Genomic DNA, 20,733 nt, shown 5'->3' with positions numbered 1-20,733 from the left:
GCTTCAAAGTGCAGACCTGCTACTCTTAGAAAAGCATCAAAGTGGAAATATTTCTTCACAGCTCTTGCATAGAGAAAGCACCATGACAAAAATGCGTGTGAAAAAAAAAAGAAGCTGCTGGTGTCCCTGCATGATGCCACAGCACTATGGAAGAGCAAACAAGAACAACTGACTGGAAGTTCTTGTCCCTCTGAGGCCCAGAAGTACAAGCCTGTATTTGCACGGCAAAGTAATAATATCCTTCAGCTCAGCCAAGCAGGCTGGCTCATGTCAAAAAAGGCTGGTGAGTGCCAGCTCCAGAGGGGATGGTGGCACTTATTTGTACCTGCAAAATCCAGGTATGCTCCCAGTTTGCCTGCTCCGAGACAGCCAGTAGTACTGGGCTTGGTGTATGCTCTGCCTCAAAGGCTGCAGCACTTGAAAAAGGAGAATTAGAGGGGTTTCAGGGAGTGTTTCTGCCAACTGAAAGGAAAAGGTTGTAAAAATGCCATGCATTGTTGTATTTATGGCAGAGAGACAGACAGTACATTCATCGTGGATTTAAACACCCATCAGTCCTTTCTGAAAGAGCAGAGCTATCGACTCTGGGGGGGGAAGAGGGAGATGAAGGTACACTTGTCCTCTGGCAGGTCTGTGTTTGGGTGTGCAGTCACGAAACGTTGAGAAGGGGGTGTGTGTCTGTGTCTGCTTGTGTGTGGGAGCAGGGCGGCATGTCTGGTCTATCATCTCTGTCAGTCCCTGAGCAACACCAGCTGTCACGTTTCGTGTAGCATTGCACTGACCTCTAGTGTATCCAAAGAAACTCTCACACGCTGTGCTGGGGGAGGGAAAGCTGGTGGCAGGGCAGGGAAAAGGGAGTTAAGAGTCGAGGAGGGGGGGGAATTACATTTTTATAGTTCATTTTCAGAGAGATCTCTTGCTCTCCTTTTGTGTTCAGCCTCTGTCTCTGTTGCCAAGACTTCACATCATGACTGTTCTCCTGTCCGAGGAGATCTCCATGCAGTTCCTGCCACATCCCAGTGACATCCACCCCTTTGAGCAACAGCAACAAAGGAGCCACTTGGGAGTGATAGAGAGCACTGAGAACCATTCAGCTCTGAAAGAGCTGAGGATGCTTCAGTGTAGAAATAAGGTGGTCTGGCAGACCTGCGATGAGCTTTATGGCAATCCTTGCTAGCCTTAAGTTGTAGTATGTTATAACCAGTCTCATGTCTTCCTTTGTGTGCACACACGCACTCCTTCCAGCACCCTGTGGAAATGTGCTATCGTGGTGCGCACAGTTTCTGTGTCACTTACGGGGGAACGTGAAAATCGATGAAGTTCTTAGGAACGTAGCCCTCTTGACTTCTGAGCTCAGCTTTGTACCAATCTTCTTGGGAGCTCAAAACCTGCAATGGAGAGATGGATGGAATAAACATTCTTCCTGAGAAAGGCAAATGTAACCGGTGCTCTGATGGAAACCTAGAATTTCTTGTAAGGATAGAATAGAACTCTACATACACACTGTGTCCCACCCACTGTGCAGCAAGGTTAGTGGCTGATGACCACTTTAGAGCAATAAAGAAAGGCTGGAGAGGACTAGAAGGATTGCTTGTTAACTTCATCCCTTCATCTGAATGCCTGTCCAGGTGGCTGAGGATGCCATCTGCACGTCTCTGATGTCTGTGAAATAGAAAAATTCAGCTCTGAAGGACTTAATACGGATTTAAGGAGTTCTCTGTGCTACTTCTGGTAGTTGTTACTGGAGCATCTGTGTTTCACAAGGGAGTAAAACAAAAATATCTGTAAAAACTCTGACATGTATGGCTATGGAGGGATGTGCAGCTATATCTGTATGTGTGAGCACATTATGGCTGCACAGAGGTTACAGTGTACTCTCACATGTCATTTCACAAGAGATTATTTAGCAGGTTAAGTCTTCAGCTTTGCCAAAGTATTGAAAAGGGTAAGGTAAAAAGTATTTCAAAGCTACTATTATACTTAAGAGATTGTAGGATAGCAAAGCAAGCCCACATCGCACACTGGAGCGGCAGCAAGTGTGCTCACATTAATATGGACTGTAATAGTCCTTAGGGACTGTGATGCTGACTAGGCGCTGCCCAAATTTGCTCCTCCCTGGCTGATGGTCCGTGATAGAGCCCTAAGCTAGAGGAGAGAGGGCAGGGATCCCACCACACTGTGATGTTACTGTGAAAGTTGTGGTCTTCGGTGTTTAGTTTGACAGTCCAACTCCTTGGACAGAATTCCACTTTATGAAGTAGAACATGGTTCTATTCTCTCTGGATTTGGATAGGAGCCTGAAACCATGAGTCCTGACAGTTCTAAAGGGAGAAAGCAAGTGGAAAAGACTTAATTCAAAATCTATGGTTAACAAGAACAATAATACTTGTTTTGTAAGCCAATCTCAATTTTTTTGGGAGCCTAACACACATTGATTCGTGTTGGCAAAAGGACGTTACTGTCTCTGAAGCTGATTCACCATTGAATTGACTGCCACATAGGCCTTTTTTATGCATTTAGATAGAGAAAAGAAGGGGAATAGAAAGCTGTGGAGTTTTCTGTTTGTAGAGTCACAGCTTCCCCCATTCTTGGGTGCTGGATTAAGGCTCTTTTTTTGCTGGTGTGGCCAATCGAAGGGGATAATAGCTAGTTCTTCCTCATGCTCAAGCCCTACTCTGTTGGCAGCAAGGTTTCCAGAAGGACCCACCTGCTGGTCCTTGGTGCAAGGGTGGCAGGTTTCTCTCAGTGTGTCATCCTCTCAGAGAAGGATGGGGGGGGGGTGGGGGAAGAGGGTGGATTTCCTCCTGTCACTGCTGGCTGAGGGCCTCATGTTTCCTGTTTTCTAATCTCTACATCAATACTGTTCATCTTATCTCCTTTATAAATCAGAAAAGACAGCCAGCAGGTTGTGCAAGCAGCAGGAGGGGGCTCATGACAGGGTATGAATGTATGTGTGTGTATGCCAGAAGAAGAGATGTTACTCAGGCTAATCTACTGTTACTATTGCTTGTACGTCTAAAGTGTTACTTGGTTTACCTCAAGGACGTTAAAGTAAGAGGCAGTCTGACTCTTCCGGTAGTGATGTCTCTGTGACAACTGATAATAATACTGATGTGTAATGTTGTTTGACACTTCTTATCTGTAGCTTCCAATGTACTTTGAAAGGAAGATATTGCTTGTAAGGATTTCACAAGAAAGGAAACTGAGGAACAGAAGGAAAATCGATCTGGCCAACACCATCACCACAGCCAGGGACTTGATGAAACCATAGCCTCCTGGGAAAGAAAATATCAGGTAAAGATCACGAGACGGTAGGGATGTGAGGACTATTCTTGACCTAAGGAAGAATGAGGAATGAGATTTTTTATCTACGCTGAAAAGAGACAATGATTTCTCCCCAAAAATTCTGACAGCTGTCTGGAAAATCTTGATCTTTGGTCTTAATGAGTTCTGGATGCCATGAGCTTTGTCTAAGCTTCAAAAATTTAAAAAATAATAACATAGAAAATAGTGGTGATGGAAGAGGCAAAAGTGAGATCCAGTATCTAGGTATTAACTGGAACAGCTGGGACTGTATGGGGAGGCAGTGGAGGATCCCTGGCTGAACAAGGTTTTAGATCATATTGTACAACATCCCTTTGTACAGTTGAGGAGGTAAAGCCTTAGAGAGGAGTTACACTCGGGCACTTTCTAATGAAACAGAACAGCTACGCTGGGGGCTGAGAAGTGGATAAATAATTAGGTTTGAGCAGTGTGTGACTTCACCTGTGGGAGAACAAGAACTTTCTACCATAACGCGCACAAATCAACTTTAAAGAGACTTTTACATATTGTGTATGAACAACTCTACTCCTGCCATTCCCCCATTGCTAAGTTCCTGCAGCAGTGTATATAGTATTAGTGGCCCAGGACCTATTAAACTCTTTCATTATGTGTATAACAGACTGTCTCATGGACTTTTCCTCTTCTATATCCAATTGCCTAAAACCCCTATGACAACTAACAATAATTACTTACAGTGAAAAGTCAGATATAAGTTCTATAATGCATGATAACTCTCTTTTAGACAGCTTAAGTGTTGGAAATAAGGAAGACAGCAATCTCTCTGGACCACTCTTATCCTGTGCCCCTTTAGATGTAGTTGTCCTAAACACAGTCACCCTAGACTACCTATACAGTCAATGGAAACAGACAGGGCTTAAAATCTGTCTACCACAGAACTGGATCTCTGCCCCAGAAAAGATACTTAGCCTTCCCTGCTGACTACTGGAGGGCTGTGGAACAACTAAATTCATAGTTTAGGAACCTAAAAACAAGTGGACTGGACACGGGCTCAAGCCACCTGGAAATTGTTGACTATGAGAGATGAGTATCTTGCATTTTTATCCCAGTGTGTAAACATCTGTGTTCACCTGTTTTGTCAAGGCAAATGGGAGCACAGAAAGATCTAGAAGCACACTCAGAAATGTTGTTTAGTCAAGCCTGAGGGTGCACTTACCTTCAGCATATCTCCAGCCTGGAAGCTCAACTCATCCTCTCCAGAAGCACTGAAATCAAACTTGGCAATGGCTTCCATACTGTGTCTTGTTGGCAGAGCAAAGCTGGGAGAAACATATACTTATCAGTACCTATGAGCTGCTTGGACTGCTGAGTCTAACCTGTAGAAAGCTTATAGGCAATGTTGTGATTTGTACAGGTATGAGCATGCACCAACCATTGGTAGATATCAGTTACTAGATGTTAAAAGACAGCAGGTACAAGAGATGGCAGGACCAAAAGGCTGTAATTAACTCAAGTCAGTAGTTCAGATAGCCCATTGTGTATGCTTATTCAAACAGACCTCTTTCTCTGCAGCAATCTCATGGAGAAGCTTGCACACGTCACCCAAATAAGCTGGTAGCAAGGAAAAACATTCTGTGTAGACCAACCACCACTCTGTCACAGTTCCAAATAAAGCAAGTGACTGTCATGCAATAGAATAATGCATTTACCCTCTGCAGTGACCTCTCTTTGTCTTATGAGGCAGACAAATTGCAGACAAAATGAACAGCCTGCAATAAATATAATTTTTTCTTGGACAGAGGCCACAATACTGAAGATTGAGAGATCCTTTCTCTGTGATGGCTTACCATGGGTGACCACATGTTTCAGCTAGGAAGAACTGTTTGCAGAAAGGCTGTTTTCCATATTTTGGAGCAGACAGAGAGTCAAACTGTAGTCCTGACAAATTTAAGACGTGAGCTTGCCCTGCCTCAGTTTTGGTAATCCAGAAGCCTGCAAACCAAAGCCTGCTTTTCATCAGCAGAGCAGATGTGGCAGGGGAAGTAGCAGCATGAGTGTCACTTCACCACTTCCTGCTCAAGTATCTCAGAGGTACCCCAGCAGGACCACTTCTACAATCAAGACAGATATTCATTTCCCATGGTTGGCTCATGGACCCTGCAGCCCAGCAGTGAGGCTGCCAGTAACAAGAAAATAAATATCTAGGCAGTGCTGCATAAAGAAACTGCATTGCTGGTAGGTGCTTTTGCAGTACAGCTTATGAAGACCATTAGACAGCTCCAATATAGAAGTAACTTTTGTGGTTACTAAGCTAAGTTCATCTGGGAACAATGATCCTGAAGCCAAAGGCTCCATTACATAACTTCAGCTCTCAGAAACACCCGGACTTTATGGCTTGAGAAGAAGTGCCAACTTGCCTGATCCAAAATGTTCTTAACCAGAAAGGCCTAGAAAGAAACTGTATGAACAACCTTCGTTAGGGGGCTATTTCTTGTCTCCTGGTAGAACTCGAGGCAAGATTCCCAAAATATAAAGTGCTGATACAGAGAAAGCTCCAAAATTACACCACTTGAAAATCAATAGGCTACTGTAACCCTCCTTCTCTGCAGTACTTGCTGCAAGCTTCCTCCTTTGACACACAACCCAGGGATTTAACCACCTGTGTACAAAGGATCCAGAGCCCAGCTCTGATACAGTGCAACTTGACTCAAACTGGTGAGAATGAGCTGGCAAAAAGTCTGCAGGGCAAAAATTATAGGCAGAGGTAGGGCTGTTGTGATGGCAGTAGATAAGAGATTCAAGAAGAGAAGCACCAAAATGGAAAAACGTAAAATCTCAGAGGGAAAAAAAAAACCTCAGGAGGTTTAGTTGTGACAGTCAGCTTAGCTGAGGACCAGTCACGAATCATTTCGGTCACTGAGTTGACTTGTCAGTGCCATCAGTCCTGACACTGCTTGTGGCAGATGGTAACCATGGAGGCTGACATTTCCCTCCCTGTTGATGCGTGCCTCAGCAGCAAAGACTCTTTGGGTGCCTTTACAGAGGTGACGAGTATGTTTAGCCTGATATTTCACTAAATTCTAGCTAGCTTCTCTGTGGTAACTGTACAAAGCAGTCATTTATTGGCTAAGTTGTATATTTCCTGCTTTCAGAGTCTCTTTGCGTTTAAATAAAGATGTCCAGTCAAAGTGATCCACAAGAGGGTCCATAACATCACTGGAGATTAATTCTGAGATTTGTTACATCTTATTTCTAACTATAAAAAGGTTTTCACGTGCTTCCTACTGGATTCTGTTAGCACCCTCTTTTTTTTCTGCTTATAGGTGAATTTGTATTCATGCAGCGATAGGAGTTGGACTTGATGATCCTTGTGGGTCCATTCCAACTCAGGTCATTTAACGATTTTGTGATTCTGTGACTGATGTGAGCTATGCGGCACCAAGGCAAATTCTTTAGCAGTCCACAGACAGCTCTGCTGGTTCAAATGTCCTACTGCTGCTGTCCTACAGTTTCAGCGTTGGGGCCTCATGTGTCAGTTGGAGTATGTAGCTCAGTTGTGATCTGCTGTATGCCTGCATACTTTAGGGTTTTGTCGATATACATCAATACTGAACTATAACATCCTATTTTTTACTGAACTTTATGCTCAGTCTTCAGCTTTCCAGCTATTCCACGTATTTTCAGCCTCTTATCTCTCTCTGACTTACTGATGGTCTTTAATTCTTACTTTGGATACCCTTTGCAGCTTTGCAAATACAGCTTCTGTTGCCCCGGTCTTATTCCAGGCATCTTCTCTGCAGATGCAGCTCTGGCCTTACCTGAGAACTGTTCTATCTTCATGCACTGACATTTTTGGAGACTCAGTCTATAGCCTACCACAGCCAGTACAAGCCCCCTGTGTGCTGACAGAACATACGGGTATTAAATCAGGAGGGAATTAACCACTGAGGGAACTACTTAAACAATGAGACTCTTTCATGGAAGAGAACTGAAGAAAAAGACTAAAAGAAAACTACTTTAATAAGGGATGCTTTTCAGTGTTTTATCTTGCAGCGGTGGGCTGCTGCAGAGAGAGCAGAGCCAACAGTGCAGATGAATCCTGGAACTCCTAGATGCAGAGCGTTAATCCCAACTTGAGAAAAACCCCACACTTAGAAACAATAAACTCTTTAAATACAAATCCATTCTTTGATTTTTTGCCTCTTAGTCATAGAAAAGACACAAGGAGTTCTCTCTACGGGGGGGGCAAGAGAGGAGAGAGTCTTTCATTTTTCACAATCCCAGATGTTAAAGATGCTATTAGAGATGTGACTCCCTCAAAAGGAGGAGGGTTTATGAAACAGTTAAAAACTCCTCTCTCACCTCCTTTTCAATTTCGGCAATCCCAACCTGGGGGAGAGACCAGTGAGACAGATACCTCTTCAAACAATCTAACACATGGATTAAATGTGCTTTTCATTGCCAGCGGCCGGATTTAGAAGTGACTCAAACACCATACACGGTGTTGGCTGTGTTGATAAATCAGCAATGCAGTAATACTGTAGCCTTAAGCTCTTCCCCCACCAGCTACTAAAGCAACACTAGCCAATAATCCTGTCTTTGAACTCTAGCCTACCACTTTCCATCACCTGAACTTCAAACCTGTTCTGGTTTTCTGATCCTGTTCCTTCCTCGATCTGTAACTCGAGAATCCTCGCTCTGCATGGGGCAGCGCTGGCCCCTCATGAAAACTCCCCTGCCAGGAGCCCATTCATTCCCTCGCTGCACGTGCATGACTTCAAGCACCACCCCATGACACAAAGACATAGGAATTTTTTTTGTTATTGTCATAACTTACATTTCTTAAGCACCTTTTATCCCAAAGGACAGCACTGCAGGTTGCAGACAGAGCCAGATTCTGCTTTGAACTGCCTGGTGCAACTCCTTTAAGCTTCTGAGTAACCAAGGACACTTTCAGACTGTGCATAATATTCTGTGTGAAAATCACCTTTATACAGGGTTTAGCATGAAGTCTACACAATTTCAAGAGCGGATTTTTCAGTTCAGAGTGTAAATTGACCGGTACGCTCCATTTTGTGCTGGCTCTCTGTGTGGAAGTGTATTTTCTCTGTAGTTCCCCATAGTAGCAAGGCAGATCCATAGGGCATAAGACTGCTGCAGTCCTGTGGGAGTGGTGCAGCAGAAGATTCGTAACAGAAGAAGCGAAAAGCACCGTGGCTTTGAGAGCATTAGGTCGGTATTTCAGTTTGGCAGAATGCTGTTCCCTAACCAAGAACATTGGCATCTCTCTGTTGATGAAAAGAACCGAGGCCTAAATCATGTTAGCAAGCAACATAATCTGGCAACAGCATCCTAAAGAGTTTAACACTGTTACCGTACGCCAAGTTGGTCAAAATTCAGTAATAACAATGCCAGGCAAGGTCACCACCCATAAAGAGTTTACCACACAGGGACTGCCCAGGCTCAGCTCTCCTCAATCTCATATATTAACATCACAGAAGGAAGGCATAGTCATGACAACGTGCCCACTAAAAGGAGCCACATGAACAAAAGTTTTTATTTTTATGCCTGAGGCACGTACGTCTCCAGCCTGCAACTCCATCCAGTGAGGTTTTGCACAGAGATATATAACTCAAGCTACTGTGTCTTTGTTCGGCTCTGTAAGAACAACTGATCAGACTAACGAGCAACCAGGGACAGAATGCAACCCTGAACATCTGTACAGAAACTCCAGATGACATTTCAGCAGAAACAATGGGGAAGGGATCTGTTATCTAGAAGAGCTGTGAAAGATAAAAGCTTTGTTTTCGCCAGCTAAGTCACATACAAGTGGCATGGGATATTTTCTTCCAAAAACACAAACCTCTTGCTACGGGGTTAACGGTGTGGCTTCACTGACTGCCAGCGATAAGAAGGTAAAATTTATAAGGGAGAACAAGTCACTAAAACGCTCAGCACTGTTTCATTTGAATCTTGGCTATCCTGCCACCCTGAGCAATACACAGCAGTTGGGCTGAGCCTCTGTTCACAGACGAAATAAGCCTCCCTAGGAACCAGGTTCGTGGAACAAACAAGTTTTAAGGACTCTATAACCAAAAGCACTGGGTAAGAAATGCCCCAGACTAGGATGATCCCCCTCGGGAACCAGAGTCAGGTAAAGGTGTGCAGCACCAGGGGAAGCCTGTGCAACAGCAGCCATAAAGAGAGTAGTACGATACCGCGTGATATTGTGAGAGTATAAAATACTGAATCTTTGCTGTGCTGGAAGGGTTGGTGTAGAGGACTAGGGCTGGGGGAAGAACCTCCTTCTGTTTGCCCACCTCCTCCCTTAGTTTCCAGCTGGTCAGGTTTGGCTGAAGGACAGAGATTTGTCCGGCAAAAGCAGGGCCTGGTTGTGGAAGCTGATAAACAAGATGGCACTGGGAACCCATGCTCTTCCCCTAATGCCCAGAACTTTACTTCTCCTTCCAACCACCCCCCTTTTGTCCTTAGCATCTTTCCCACACAGCTCCCCTGACTCATGTCTCAGAGCCACACTCACCCCATACCTTGTAGCAGCTCTCCTCTGGCGCTTTGCTAGAAAGCAAGAGACGCATTACCTTCTAAGGGAAGGAAGGGAAGGAGAGCTCAGCCTGTATCAGGCTCCTCCCTGCAGCGACGGCGTGTCACATCAGTTACAGGTCCACGTGTGTGGACGAGGACAATCAGGAGTGGGCATGGTGGACGGAGGCAGAGGTGCAGAATATGGTCTGTCACAGAACAGAGAGGGGCACAGACAATCATCAGTCTGTAATGTTGGAAATATTTGGTACACTGCATATTTAAAATGATGGTATTGGTTCAAAAGGATCTGCCCTTAGCCGCTACCTCAGCCCAGGCTGGTTCAACAGCTGAATAAAGGACGATACTATCCCTCAAAAACTGCAAGTTCTACACAAATAAAGAAAAGAGAATCCAGCACTGATCTGGTAAGTTAAATGAGAAATGATAATAAGTCAGTTGAAAAGGCTATCTTGAGGAACAAGTAGCTGAAGATATAAAAACATGTAATAAAATTATTTTCGAAGACAACAGAAACAGGAAGCCTGCCAGAGCGTCTATAGGGCTGACAGATGATTGAGATGTGAAAAGAGTGCTCAAAGAAGATAAGGATGAAGCACAAAAGCTAAATGGATTCTTTGCATTCATGCATCTTCTGTTGAGATGTAAGGAGGTCCCCACGTTGGGGTTTTCTGTGCAGAGAAAAGCCAGGGGAACTGTCTCAAGCTGAAGAATTGGAAGAAAAGTTTTCAGAACAAATAAGTAAATGAACTACAGTAAATCCAAGGATTCAATATTTTAGAAATCTTGCCTGAAATCTAAACTGACCATGAAACAGTGAATGCTGAGCAATTAAACTGTGACATATAATAAAAGACCTAACCCAGCCTTCGTACGAGGAGAAAAAGCAGCAAATACAACGCCAGCGTTTGAAAAATATTTTGAGGGAGTGCAAGGGGCATGAGTTCAAACTTCTGTGTGCCTGAGACTGGTAGAAACAATAATGAAGGGAAGAACTACTGGGTATAAGATAGAAGTGATGTAGCAATTGCCTCTCACGTAGCTTTTGTAGAAGGAAGTTATACTGCAGAGATCTGTGAGTTGTTTGAAGGAGCTGATGAACATGTGGATATGGGTGGTCACTTGATATGAAACTTACATTTCTAAATCCCTTTTGATGAAGTCTTTCACCAAAGACCCTTAAAAAATCCCCTCCTAAACTCTCAAAGAACAAAGAACAAGAGGATTAACAACTAATTAAAAGTTAGGAAGCAACATGAAAGCGCTGCTCAACATATTCATAAATGATCTAGAAAAAAATGAAGTGACAAATCTTACTGATGAGAAAAAACAACCAGAGTAGTACAAATCAAATCTGATCACAAAAGTCTTGCATATGGTTTTCAAAATAGTGATTAAATGCAAGATGAATCTCAGTGCTCATAACTGAGAATTAATGGACATGGGAATAAACAACTGTAACTATATGAAGATAGCAATGAACTTAAAATTAGCAATTACCACTCAGGAAAGATAGTTTTCAGTTCCTTTGGATAGTTCTATCAAAGTGTCAGCTCAGTGGAAGTAAAAAGGCAGGTCAGCAAACGTCAAGAAGGTGATAGAGAACAAAACAGAAAGCAACACCACGTCACTGTACAAATGTCTGGGGCAACCGGTTTGAAAATTTGTAACTCAAATATGGCAGGTTGTTCTCGTCCTTCCATCTCAAAAACGGAGACAGTAGCAGTAGAAACAGAAAGCAAATAATTAAGAGAATGAAAAATAATAATTATAGGAATGGAATATTTCTGAACAAGGAATAAAATAAAACAAACTAGGATCATGGAAAAGGCAAACAGGAAATTTTTATCCATCTTGTGACATAGGCACTAGAAGCTCATTCTGAAGAGTCATCGGATCTGTGAGGTGCTAATGAAAGAAGTTCTACCATGCACTTACTCTTTTCTTATCCTTCTTCCCCAAAATGCTGTTTCTAGGCTCAGGATCACGGAGGGCACGGAGCTTTCTTATGAGCCATGGCACTTCACATAAAACACCACAACATGCTGGGCTAAGAGCATGGGGAGACCTTGCAGCAGCCTTCCAGTACTGAAAGAGGCTACAGAAAAGCTGGGGAGGGGCTCTTTATCAGGGAGTGCAGGGATAGGACAAGGGGGAATGGTTTTAAGGTGAAAGAGGGGCGATTTAGATGAGGTATTAGGAGGAAATGCTTTCTTGTGAAGGTGGTGAGGCACTGGCACTGGTCCAGCAGCAGGCAATGGCAGCTCCCCATCCCGCCTCCTCTCTTTGGAGAGGCATTTGTCTCTCTGGAATACTCTGATTAAAACAGAGGTAGGGTGCAAATTATGAAGTACTCAAAGCAGTGAGGGGTAGAAACAAAAAGAATCCCCTCTGAAGGGGATAATTCCCGACATATTTTACTGATAAAACAGACAGATGCAGAAAGCAGGGGACCATAAGAAGCATACAGCAGCTACCTCTTGTTATGTCGTGAAAAGTTTTACATGTGGCTGTTACCGTACGTATCAGGAATATAAACAGGCAGGAGGGACACCAATCCTCACAGTCTCCTTGCTTTTAAGCTATGTTTGCTCTCATGCTCTGTGAATGGCAGATTACATTACATTGCACATTAGAAAGACCTGTTTTCTCTGTTTCTACCATGATGTGATCTAATGGGCCTCCCAGTAAGAGCACTGCTGAGAGCTGTCTCTCATACTTGCTGCCTAACAAAACATTTTCTGGATTCCTGTTTGGTATCCAGAACTATTCCATGATAATATTCATCTATTTAATGTTAAGCCATATAAGACATGGCCTTCTATACCATAAACAAAACACTCAGTACTGGCAAGCCTCCAGCAACAAGAAAGGATAGGAAATAACTCTCGTTTCTTCCTTTGCCATTTCTCCTCCACTGTCATAGTTAGGGTAGCATGTTAACTTCTTCTCCTGGTGGAACACATGCATCACAGCTATGTGGAAAAATATGAAGAAGCATCCGGATGTTTCAGCCATAAGTAAAGCAAACAATCCTTACGGGAATGGTGTTAGACTCTATGCTTCCACATTTTAGCCAATCTCTATCAGAAAACTGAATAAAGACCAACCATGCAAACAAGTTATTCCACAACTACCTGCTACAGACTTCTTATGTCATCATCGCCTACTACTGGAACAGTCCAGATGGGATAGCTGAACCATTGTTCTGATACAGCCTGGGAAGACCTGAACTTCAAAAGCTTGATGCAGATCAACTTACACCTGCTTTTACACTTAGGTGAGCGACCCAAAATAGATGTGTCTGCAAACACATCTGAATATTGCCCAAGAATACACTGTCTCACTTTTATTTCTTGCTAGGCTTTAAAGAGACAAGTGTCTTTTTGGTTTTTTTTTTTCGATGCATTTTATTCATTTTAGTTTCTATCTGGGAAACATGGGAGCAGCCAGAAAAAAAAGAGAAAATAAACAGGAAAAGAAAAAAAGGGAAGAAAAGAAAATGAAAAAAGGGTTATTTCCAATAAAATATATAAATAAAATATTTTGCCTAGTCTGAATTATTTGAGTTGATAATATGTGAAAGAGTAAATGGCTAGGTTTTACTTGTCCTCAATGTGAACTACTTCCCCATGTTCTTAGTTAGTTTGCCTCCAGAAAAGCAATGTTGCAAACAAGGGAAACTGAAGTTGAAGTCAGGAAACAAGGAAGATTTCAATTGCTATATTTTTTTGTAAGTAATAGCTCAGCATCTGTGTATTCAGGAGCATCAGAGCTGTAAATCCACATAAAGCTGAATGTTATGAATGGAAGCTGTCTGTTCTTTCCCGATCTCCCATCTATTCCTGTCCCCACATTCAGATATGCTCCACACACAGCAATTCATCCTCTGTTGCCGCTTTGCTTTCTGGAAACAGCTGCTCAGTCTGTCCACAGTGACAGGTCATTAGTGGGCACTTATTTTTTTCAGGACTGAGTGCGCAGGAGTGACAGCGCTATGAAAGCTCTGCAGAGCTCCATGAACCGATCTGGGCACAGCTGTGTCCCAATTTGCCGTGCTTCTTATTAGCAAGATTGTCTTGAAATCTCTGCGCCTTGTTGCTCACTGTCACGGTTTAGCCCTGGCCTGACCTGGTCGCCAGCTAACTATGGGCAGCTGTGACCTCAATCCCTCTGCCACCCAAGGAAAAAGGAAAAGGGAAATGAAATGAAGAGACATGTGGGTTGGAAACTAAAACCAAAATGGCTTTAATGAAACAATACTAATAATAAGGAAAATACTATATAATAAGAAAATCATAAAATATACATAAATACACAAAATTGAACCTGATGACTATACATCCTGACTGATGGTGCAGAGCAGGTATGGGAAAAGGTCAGAGGCTGGACTTGGCAATAGGTGGGAGCTGGACTCAGGAACTAGATTCAGGAATGCATGGTTCCAGGGTCAGGGGCAGGAGGACAGACAAGGTCTGTATGAGATGCTGGCCACCAAAGAAAACCCTTGTGATCCCTCAGTTTTATACTAAGTGTGATATATATGGAATAGAATTCTCTGCTGATCAGTTTTGGTTCACCTGCCCTGTCCGTGACTCCCTGAGGTGCGACCCTTTTTTGCCCCGTTGACTTCTGGCATTCCACCAACTTGAATATGAACTTTGTCTCCATGAGGATAAATGTAAGCAATGGCCTTTCTGCATACCAACACCCCTTTAATTTGGTGATAATCACAAATTTTAAGTGTTATCACTCCTAGACAAAGACACTGTGTGAAAAAAATGTAGTTAACTTTCAGAAAAAGAAGTTACTTAGACAAGCTTAGCTGAAAAGTGAGAAAATTTATTCTACTTTAGCTCCAACCAGAACAGTCACCTGCATTGGCCCTGTTTGATCATGTCCTAGGATTTTCAAATATCTCAGTCAACAGCATTAGCTGCATAGCTATTGCTATTCTAGTGCTGATCTTCTCACCAGCACCCTCATAGACCACATTCAGTTTAGCTCGTATGACTATAGCATACTGTGTGCACACGTGGCACAACTCTTTTGATTTAAAGGAGTGAAGTCCTTTCTCTTACATGAATAAGCCTTATCTGTAAGTGTATCGTTCTAATTCTACATTTGTGCATGCACTAGTAGAGTGTATTAATTGCCTGCTTCCATTAACATAGCACCATTTATTACACAGAGAGGTGGCTTTAATCCTGAACAGCAGCATTACTTTGCTATTTGCTAATTCACATCCAAAGACATCCTCTACTATTCCCACCGATGAGCACCTCTGTCTTTCTGACAAATTTTTCTTTGGGAGTATATTGCTATGATCCTCTGATTTCCTATTCTAAGGAAGTACTGTCAAACTTGACGATATTAAATATTTTCTTCAAATCCCTCCTAACCTGCCAGCTTTCTTTTCTGTGTTCCCCAACCCATAACTCCTGACTACTGAATTATTAATATCTCAGTAGCAGCTTTTTGATTCTAATCAGCTAGGTTCTCCACCTTCTGTCTGCATTTGTAGGGTGATTACAGTTAGCCATGCTCATGACTTTCCAGATTATGATCTTGACAGCAATTACAAGATCACAAGAACTGAACTGTCACAGGACTGATTGGATTAGAAGAGGAGAAAGGAACAGATTACAACTAAGAAAGGGAAGTTTTGACTTCTTTTCCTTTACTACCAAACAATTCTGGATTTCCATAGATTTCCTTTAACTACTACATTTCTGCCTAAGAATGCAGATAAAAGCAACTGCCTTACAGCTTCAGTGTTGTCAGCTGCTTTGAGGACACGTAGCCAAAGCAACTACTGTTGTGTAGTGTTCTGTGTCGGAGGTTTTCAGCTTAGGCCCATGAATTACTTTTTAAGAACTATCAGAAGAGATCCAAAGATGGTCCAATTTACTGTCAGGGAGACCTCTGTTCAGCACACAGAAATTGATGCCTTCACTGGGAAATCTGGATGAATCTGCAAGCCCAAAGAAGGTCGGAAAGCAGAGGAAAAGGTGAACAGAATACGCTCCTTAGAACAGTGTTTTGCAAGCCTGTCCTACATTTTTGTCACCTAAGAGCTAAAGAGGGCTAGTTACTCTGGGCAAGAGATCATGGGTCCTGCAGCTTGATCTCTGCTCCAGAGCCTCCCCTCAGCAGAATTAGTTTCTGATCACCCACAGCACTTAGACAGATCTAAGACAACTTTCTCCTTGTTACTGCTTTCTTGGAAGCCAACATCACCTCTTTCAGAGACTGTTAAGAGTTAATCAGTTGATCTCCGTCATCATCTACGAACTATACCAAGTTACACCATCAGCAAATTCAGCACATCTTACTTTATAATACATTGGGCTAAATCTTCTTCACAGTGTTCAGATTCAAAAAAAAACCAGCCAGGTGAAGACAGAGACGGAAACACTGCTATCAACAGAAAAAGGAGCCTCTTCTCAGACTTTACAATTTGTTTATTGTCGCCCCTTCCGGACACTAACAAGTAGCAAAATAAGTCCTAGAGGCTGCTGCAATGGTACCTTGTGTATCCCTGAAGGATAAACATGGCAAAAATACAGGAGTCAGCCTTCTAGGACATTATTATGACAGCTAATTTTGTCATCACATTATTAGAATTCAAATGACAGATAAGCTAAACAGGGGCTGCATGCCTATTAAGCCAAGATCAACACGGGCTGCATGAGCTGCTTATTTTCTTCTTTGCTGCATGCAAGCATGAGAGTGAGAGAGGAAGTGAGAGGAAGAAAAAAAAGAGCCTCTTCTTCAGTGATTTGAATCCAATGCTGGAGCATTCAACAAAACATTCCTTTCCAGGATTTAAATTTTCCCTTTGATGAGAACCTAGTCACTCAGTGGGAATTGCTAAGCTTCCATTTGAAGCTATAGAAAAGTAATCTCGCTCTATATTTCTTCTCCCTCCCTGTGCTACACCACTCTAATCATGATAAATACGTCTAAACATGCCTGATTAAGCCAGACAGACAATGTGCCCTTAATCTGAACTGACCAAGGCTCTGGAGCTGCCAAAGTGAACCTGCTGTCTCTCTATCAGGCAGAGCAATAAGAGGTCGGTAATGCAGCTCCATTAACTGCTTCCCACAGAATGAATTTTCCCTGACTGCTCCTAAAGAGCAGACACTTGAGGAATGCCGCCTGATGGGAAGTTGCTTCAAATGGTCTCTTTTGGCACAATTGTCGAGCAGCGCCTTCTCAAGTCCTCCAGATAAACAACTAAAGTATGAAAAATGTACCCACTTCCTTCTATGCAAGTTTTTTTTTTAAAAAATCCCCTCATACCTTATCTAGCTAACTGCCTCTCAATTTTTCTCATCGTTTTTTTTGTAACCTGCAGCACTGGCTTGTATGTGTTGTACTGCAAGTGTGTGGTTATCAGAATAACAATCCTGCTCCCGCTATGCATGTGCATATGTATGCAAGGGATCTGCTTATGTGTACAAGCGGAGCTTGCACTTTGTGGAGTCACAGAATGTGGGGCTATAACAGACCAATATATCAATATACCTTATCAATATTCCAACGTGCCATGTATATTTAGCATATTTCCACTAATATTGGAGGTACATTGGACGATGTATAGATATAGATTAGAATAAGTGCAAGAATGTGCAACCATAATTTTTTTCTGGAACCTATGCACATACATATGCACCTGCTTTCATGCACTTGTAGCCATCTATGATCTTTATCCTTTCAGAAGATCTACTCTTAGTAAAAGACTGCAATTGAGAGGGATCAGTAGTGTGTCAGATCATGTTTGGTCTCTGCGAAATCCTAAGAGTACTTATCCTAAAACTGGTATTTGGTATAATTATAAGTACCTTCAAAGCCTCTCTGAATCACAGCAGCTGTGAACATCTCCAGGGAACCATTCTGCTAGCAGCAAGTCAGACAGAGAATTATACTTCTCAGATTGGTCATATAAGAGACTGGGATGAGGAGTGATATTACATTCTAGACATGTTTCCTGTCAGGATGGACTTTCCAAAAGTCACATCCAAGGCAAAGGAGTCAAAACAGAATTAAAAACAACCAACTAAACAACCAACTAAACAACCAACCAACCACAGACAATAAACCGCAGCTACAATTAGATCCAAATACTCCAAGATGCTTTCCTTGTATTTGGGTGTCTAAAGACAGTAAAAAATACTCAAGATTATCTCCAACATTGACTGTCAGAGAGAGATTTCAAGACAAAACATACAGTTCTTTAAATCTGACTCTTGTGCTGTAACTAAGAGCTAAGCAATTCTGGTGTTGATGCAGGTCTGCTTACAAATACACACTGGATGTGCGCATGAATGGTAAATTCCCTTTGTCTATGCGTGATTATGCATTTCACAATGTGAAATGGAAGTCTAGAAAAATAATCTGTAAATATTTGTGCTAAAGTAGGATTAAGTTCACTTTATGTCTTTGGTTCGTTTTCACAGCAGTTAAGTTACTCCTCTTTTCGTATATAAAGTATGAAGGATGCAACAGGAAGCTATAATTTCTTTACTTCTGGGCATAGCACAACCTAGAGGATTCATTACATTAAGGCATTAATCCAATCCGGTAAAAACAGTTTGTAATCTTATATTTGACTCTACTGTTTAGCAATATATTTGAGTGGGATATGTGAACAAAATGGTATGAAAATCTGCTAATATATACTTCTAGGTACATAATAATGTGTTTCAAATGAGCTACTGTATGTTTCTTTTATCAGGCAAGTATTTGTATAAAATGGGAAGAAGAGCAAGCTCAGTGATAAAACTGCTATTTTCCTTGGTATTTTTCAAGCAAGGTTAATCCTGACAGCACAGATAATCATGCAAAATCTGGAAATCTAGTACTAAAATTACATTTTGTACCAATAGATATGATTTTGTACAAAAGTAGAACTACAGTTAACTCAGTAAGAAAAGGTAACATTTCTTTGTCCTTTTAACCATGAAGCTATTTTTGTACAAAACTGCATCTGACAGCACAAGTTGTATTTCTTTTTACTGAGAAGTTTGACTTGCCTCTTTTCCCTTTTATATTTTTCCTGTCCCTTGTGCTTTTATGAAAGAATGGACTATAAAAGTTCAGTTGAACATGCATTTAGTTGTGATAATCATAGAACCATGGAATGGTTTGAGTTGGAAGGGACCTTAAAGATCATCCGGTTTCATCCCCCTGCCATGGGCAGGGACACCTTCCACTAGATAAGGTTGGTGACTCATCCTACCTGGTGTTGAACACTTCCAGGATTGGGGCATCCATAACTTCTCTGGGGAATCTGGTCCAGTGGTAAGGCACATTAAAAAAATTTCTTCCCAATATTAAACCTAAATCTCCCTTCTTGCAGCTTAAAACTGTTACTCATCATCCTATGACTATAATCCCTGATAAAGATCCCCTCCCCAGCTTTCCCGTATGTGCAAAGACAAATACCTAGACACAAACGTAGGAAATCTGATAATTACGCTCTCAGAGCCCTCTTATCTTGAACATGTTCTACGTCATTTTAGCTTGCAGAATCTAATATTCTTTGTATACAAAACTTCTCATTTAAGTAAGGACAGAGACAATGAAATGCTACTAGTGGTATCTGCCATGTGGTATAAAGAGCACTGCTGTGGTACCTGTGTATCACCACTTGTATATTTACCTTCTGAGCCTCTGTGTTCTATTAACTATGGTTTTTCTGCTTGATGGATCTTCCTGGCTGAACTTCCGTTTAAGCATAGACCCCCTTTTACAAGGCCCAAGTACTACAAAGCAGCCTTTCTATAAATTAAAGTCAGCCCATGTGTATCTACGCTTTGTAATGCTTCTGAAAGGGTTTAAAAAGCAATCGACTACAATAATTGACACATTTAAAGCTGCAACTCCAACAGTCAATCCAACTTTTCTTCTTGTTTTAAGGTAAATGTGAATGCCAGCTTGTTTCTGTTCCTGGGGTTTGTCTCTGCACAGCAGTTGTACCATTTTAAGTAAAGCGTAGAACATATTTCATGTTTGTTTATGCATTTTTTAGTTCACTTGGATTAAGATACATTTGAAATTAAAGTGCAGCAGCAATTCCTGAATGATTTAACATGCAGACATTTTTACTCTGAAGTAGGAAGAGCTCATTCTTGTTTATCTTAATCCAAAATTGAGTTATGTCAAACTGGAACAGGTCCTCGTCATCTGGCATAAAAATACTCAGGTCACCTGCTGATGTAGGAACACCAGTTACTGAACTAATGTACAGACTAAAACTTAATTAATGACATAGGGTTCCTATAGGTAGATCAAGGGTGACATCCTACGTTTCCCGTTCGTACAGCGTGGGCACCTTCGTGGCAGTGAGGCTAACTGGAACCTCACTGTGTAACCTCTGTGCACCCTGCAAAAATAATAATAATGGTCCCACTCCTTCAGTGAGCAAGTGATCGATTGCTGCTCTGCAGCAGGGAACCACACAGCCTTCAGACTATTCAATAGATTGCATGTGGCAAAAAGGGAACACTGTGCAAAGGGTGTGAATGAGTCATTCGACATTTCAGGTTGACTGAAGTCATTCTGCTGCATTTATTTCTAATCTTGATGTGCTATCCATATTTGCATGTTAAGCAGGATAGGAAGAAAGATTTAAATTATCTGGTACGATACACCCGTGGAAAATAGCAGACTCTGCATGTGTGTGAGAACGTGGGATTACATGCATGACTGGGTGAAGAGAGCATCATGCGAAGTGCCTTTTCTACCCTCATACAGGAGTAGGCATTCTGCATGCAAGCCTGAACACATCTGAGCAAAAGTATATTTTATTACGTGTACCTCTAGGGATCTGATTATAAACAAAAGATGTTCATTTGCAGTGTGCCTGAATGGAGGAACAAA

The 20,733-nt window shown here is 42.0% G+C and overlaps 1 protein-coding gene across 9 annotated transcripts in view; it reads right to left on the bottom strand.

Moving 5' to 3' along the window:
* The window catches only part of GRAP2 (GRB2 related adaptor protein 2), a 110,538-nt gene that overhangs the window by 13,307 nt on the left and 76,498 nt on the right, over positions 1-20,733 (bottom strand). For 5 of the 9 annotated variants that reach the window (XM_054056679.1, XM_054056678.1, XM_009556641.2 and 2 more), the window contains 2 exons: positions 4,499-4,601; positions 1,297-1,388 (listed from right to left, as the gene is read on the bottom strand). In XM_054056679.1, the coding sequence (XP_053912654.1) occupies positions 1,297-1,388; positions 4,499-4,576 (170 nt within the window). In that variant the 5' untranslated portion in view covers positions 4,577-4,601. Of the gene's footprint in view, positions 1-1,296; positions 1,389-4,498; positions 4,602-9,823; positions 10,032-20,733 lie in introns of those variants that run through there. The other 4 variants (XM_054056673.1, XM_054056677.1, XM_054056675.1 and 1 more) reach the window with 3 other exon arrangements.

This window comes from Cuculus canorus, chromosome 1 (assembly GCF_017976375.1).
Source record: "Cuculus canorus isolate bCucCan1 chromosome 1, bCucCan1.pri, whole genome shotgun sequence".
Lineage (NCBI taxonomy): Eukaryota > Metazoa > Chordata > Aves > Cuculiformes > Cuculidae > Cuculus > Cuculus canorus.
This window is presented reverse-complemented; position numbering and strand designations above follow the sequence as displayed.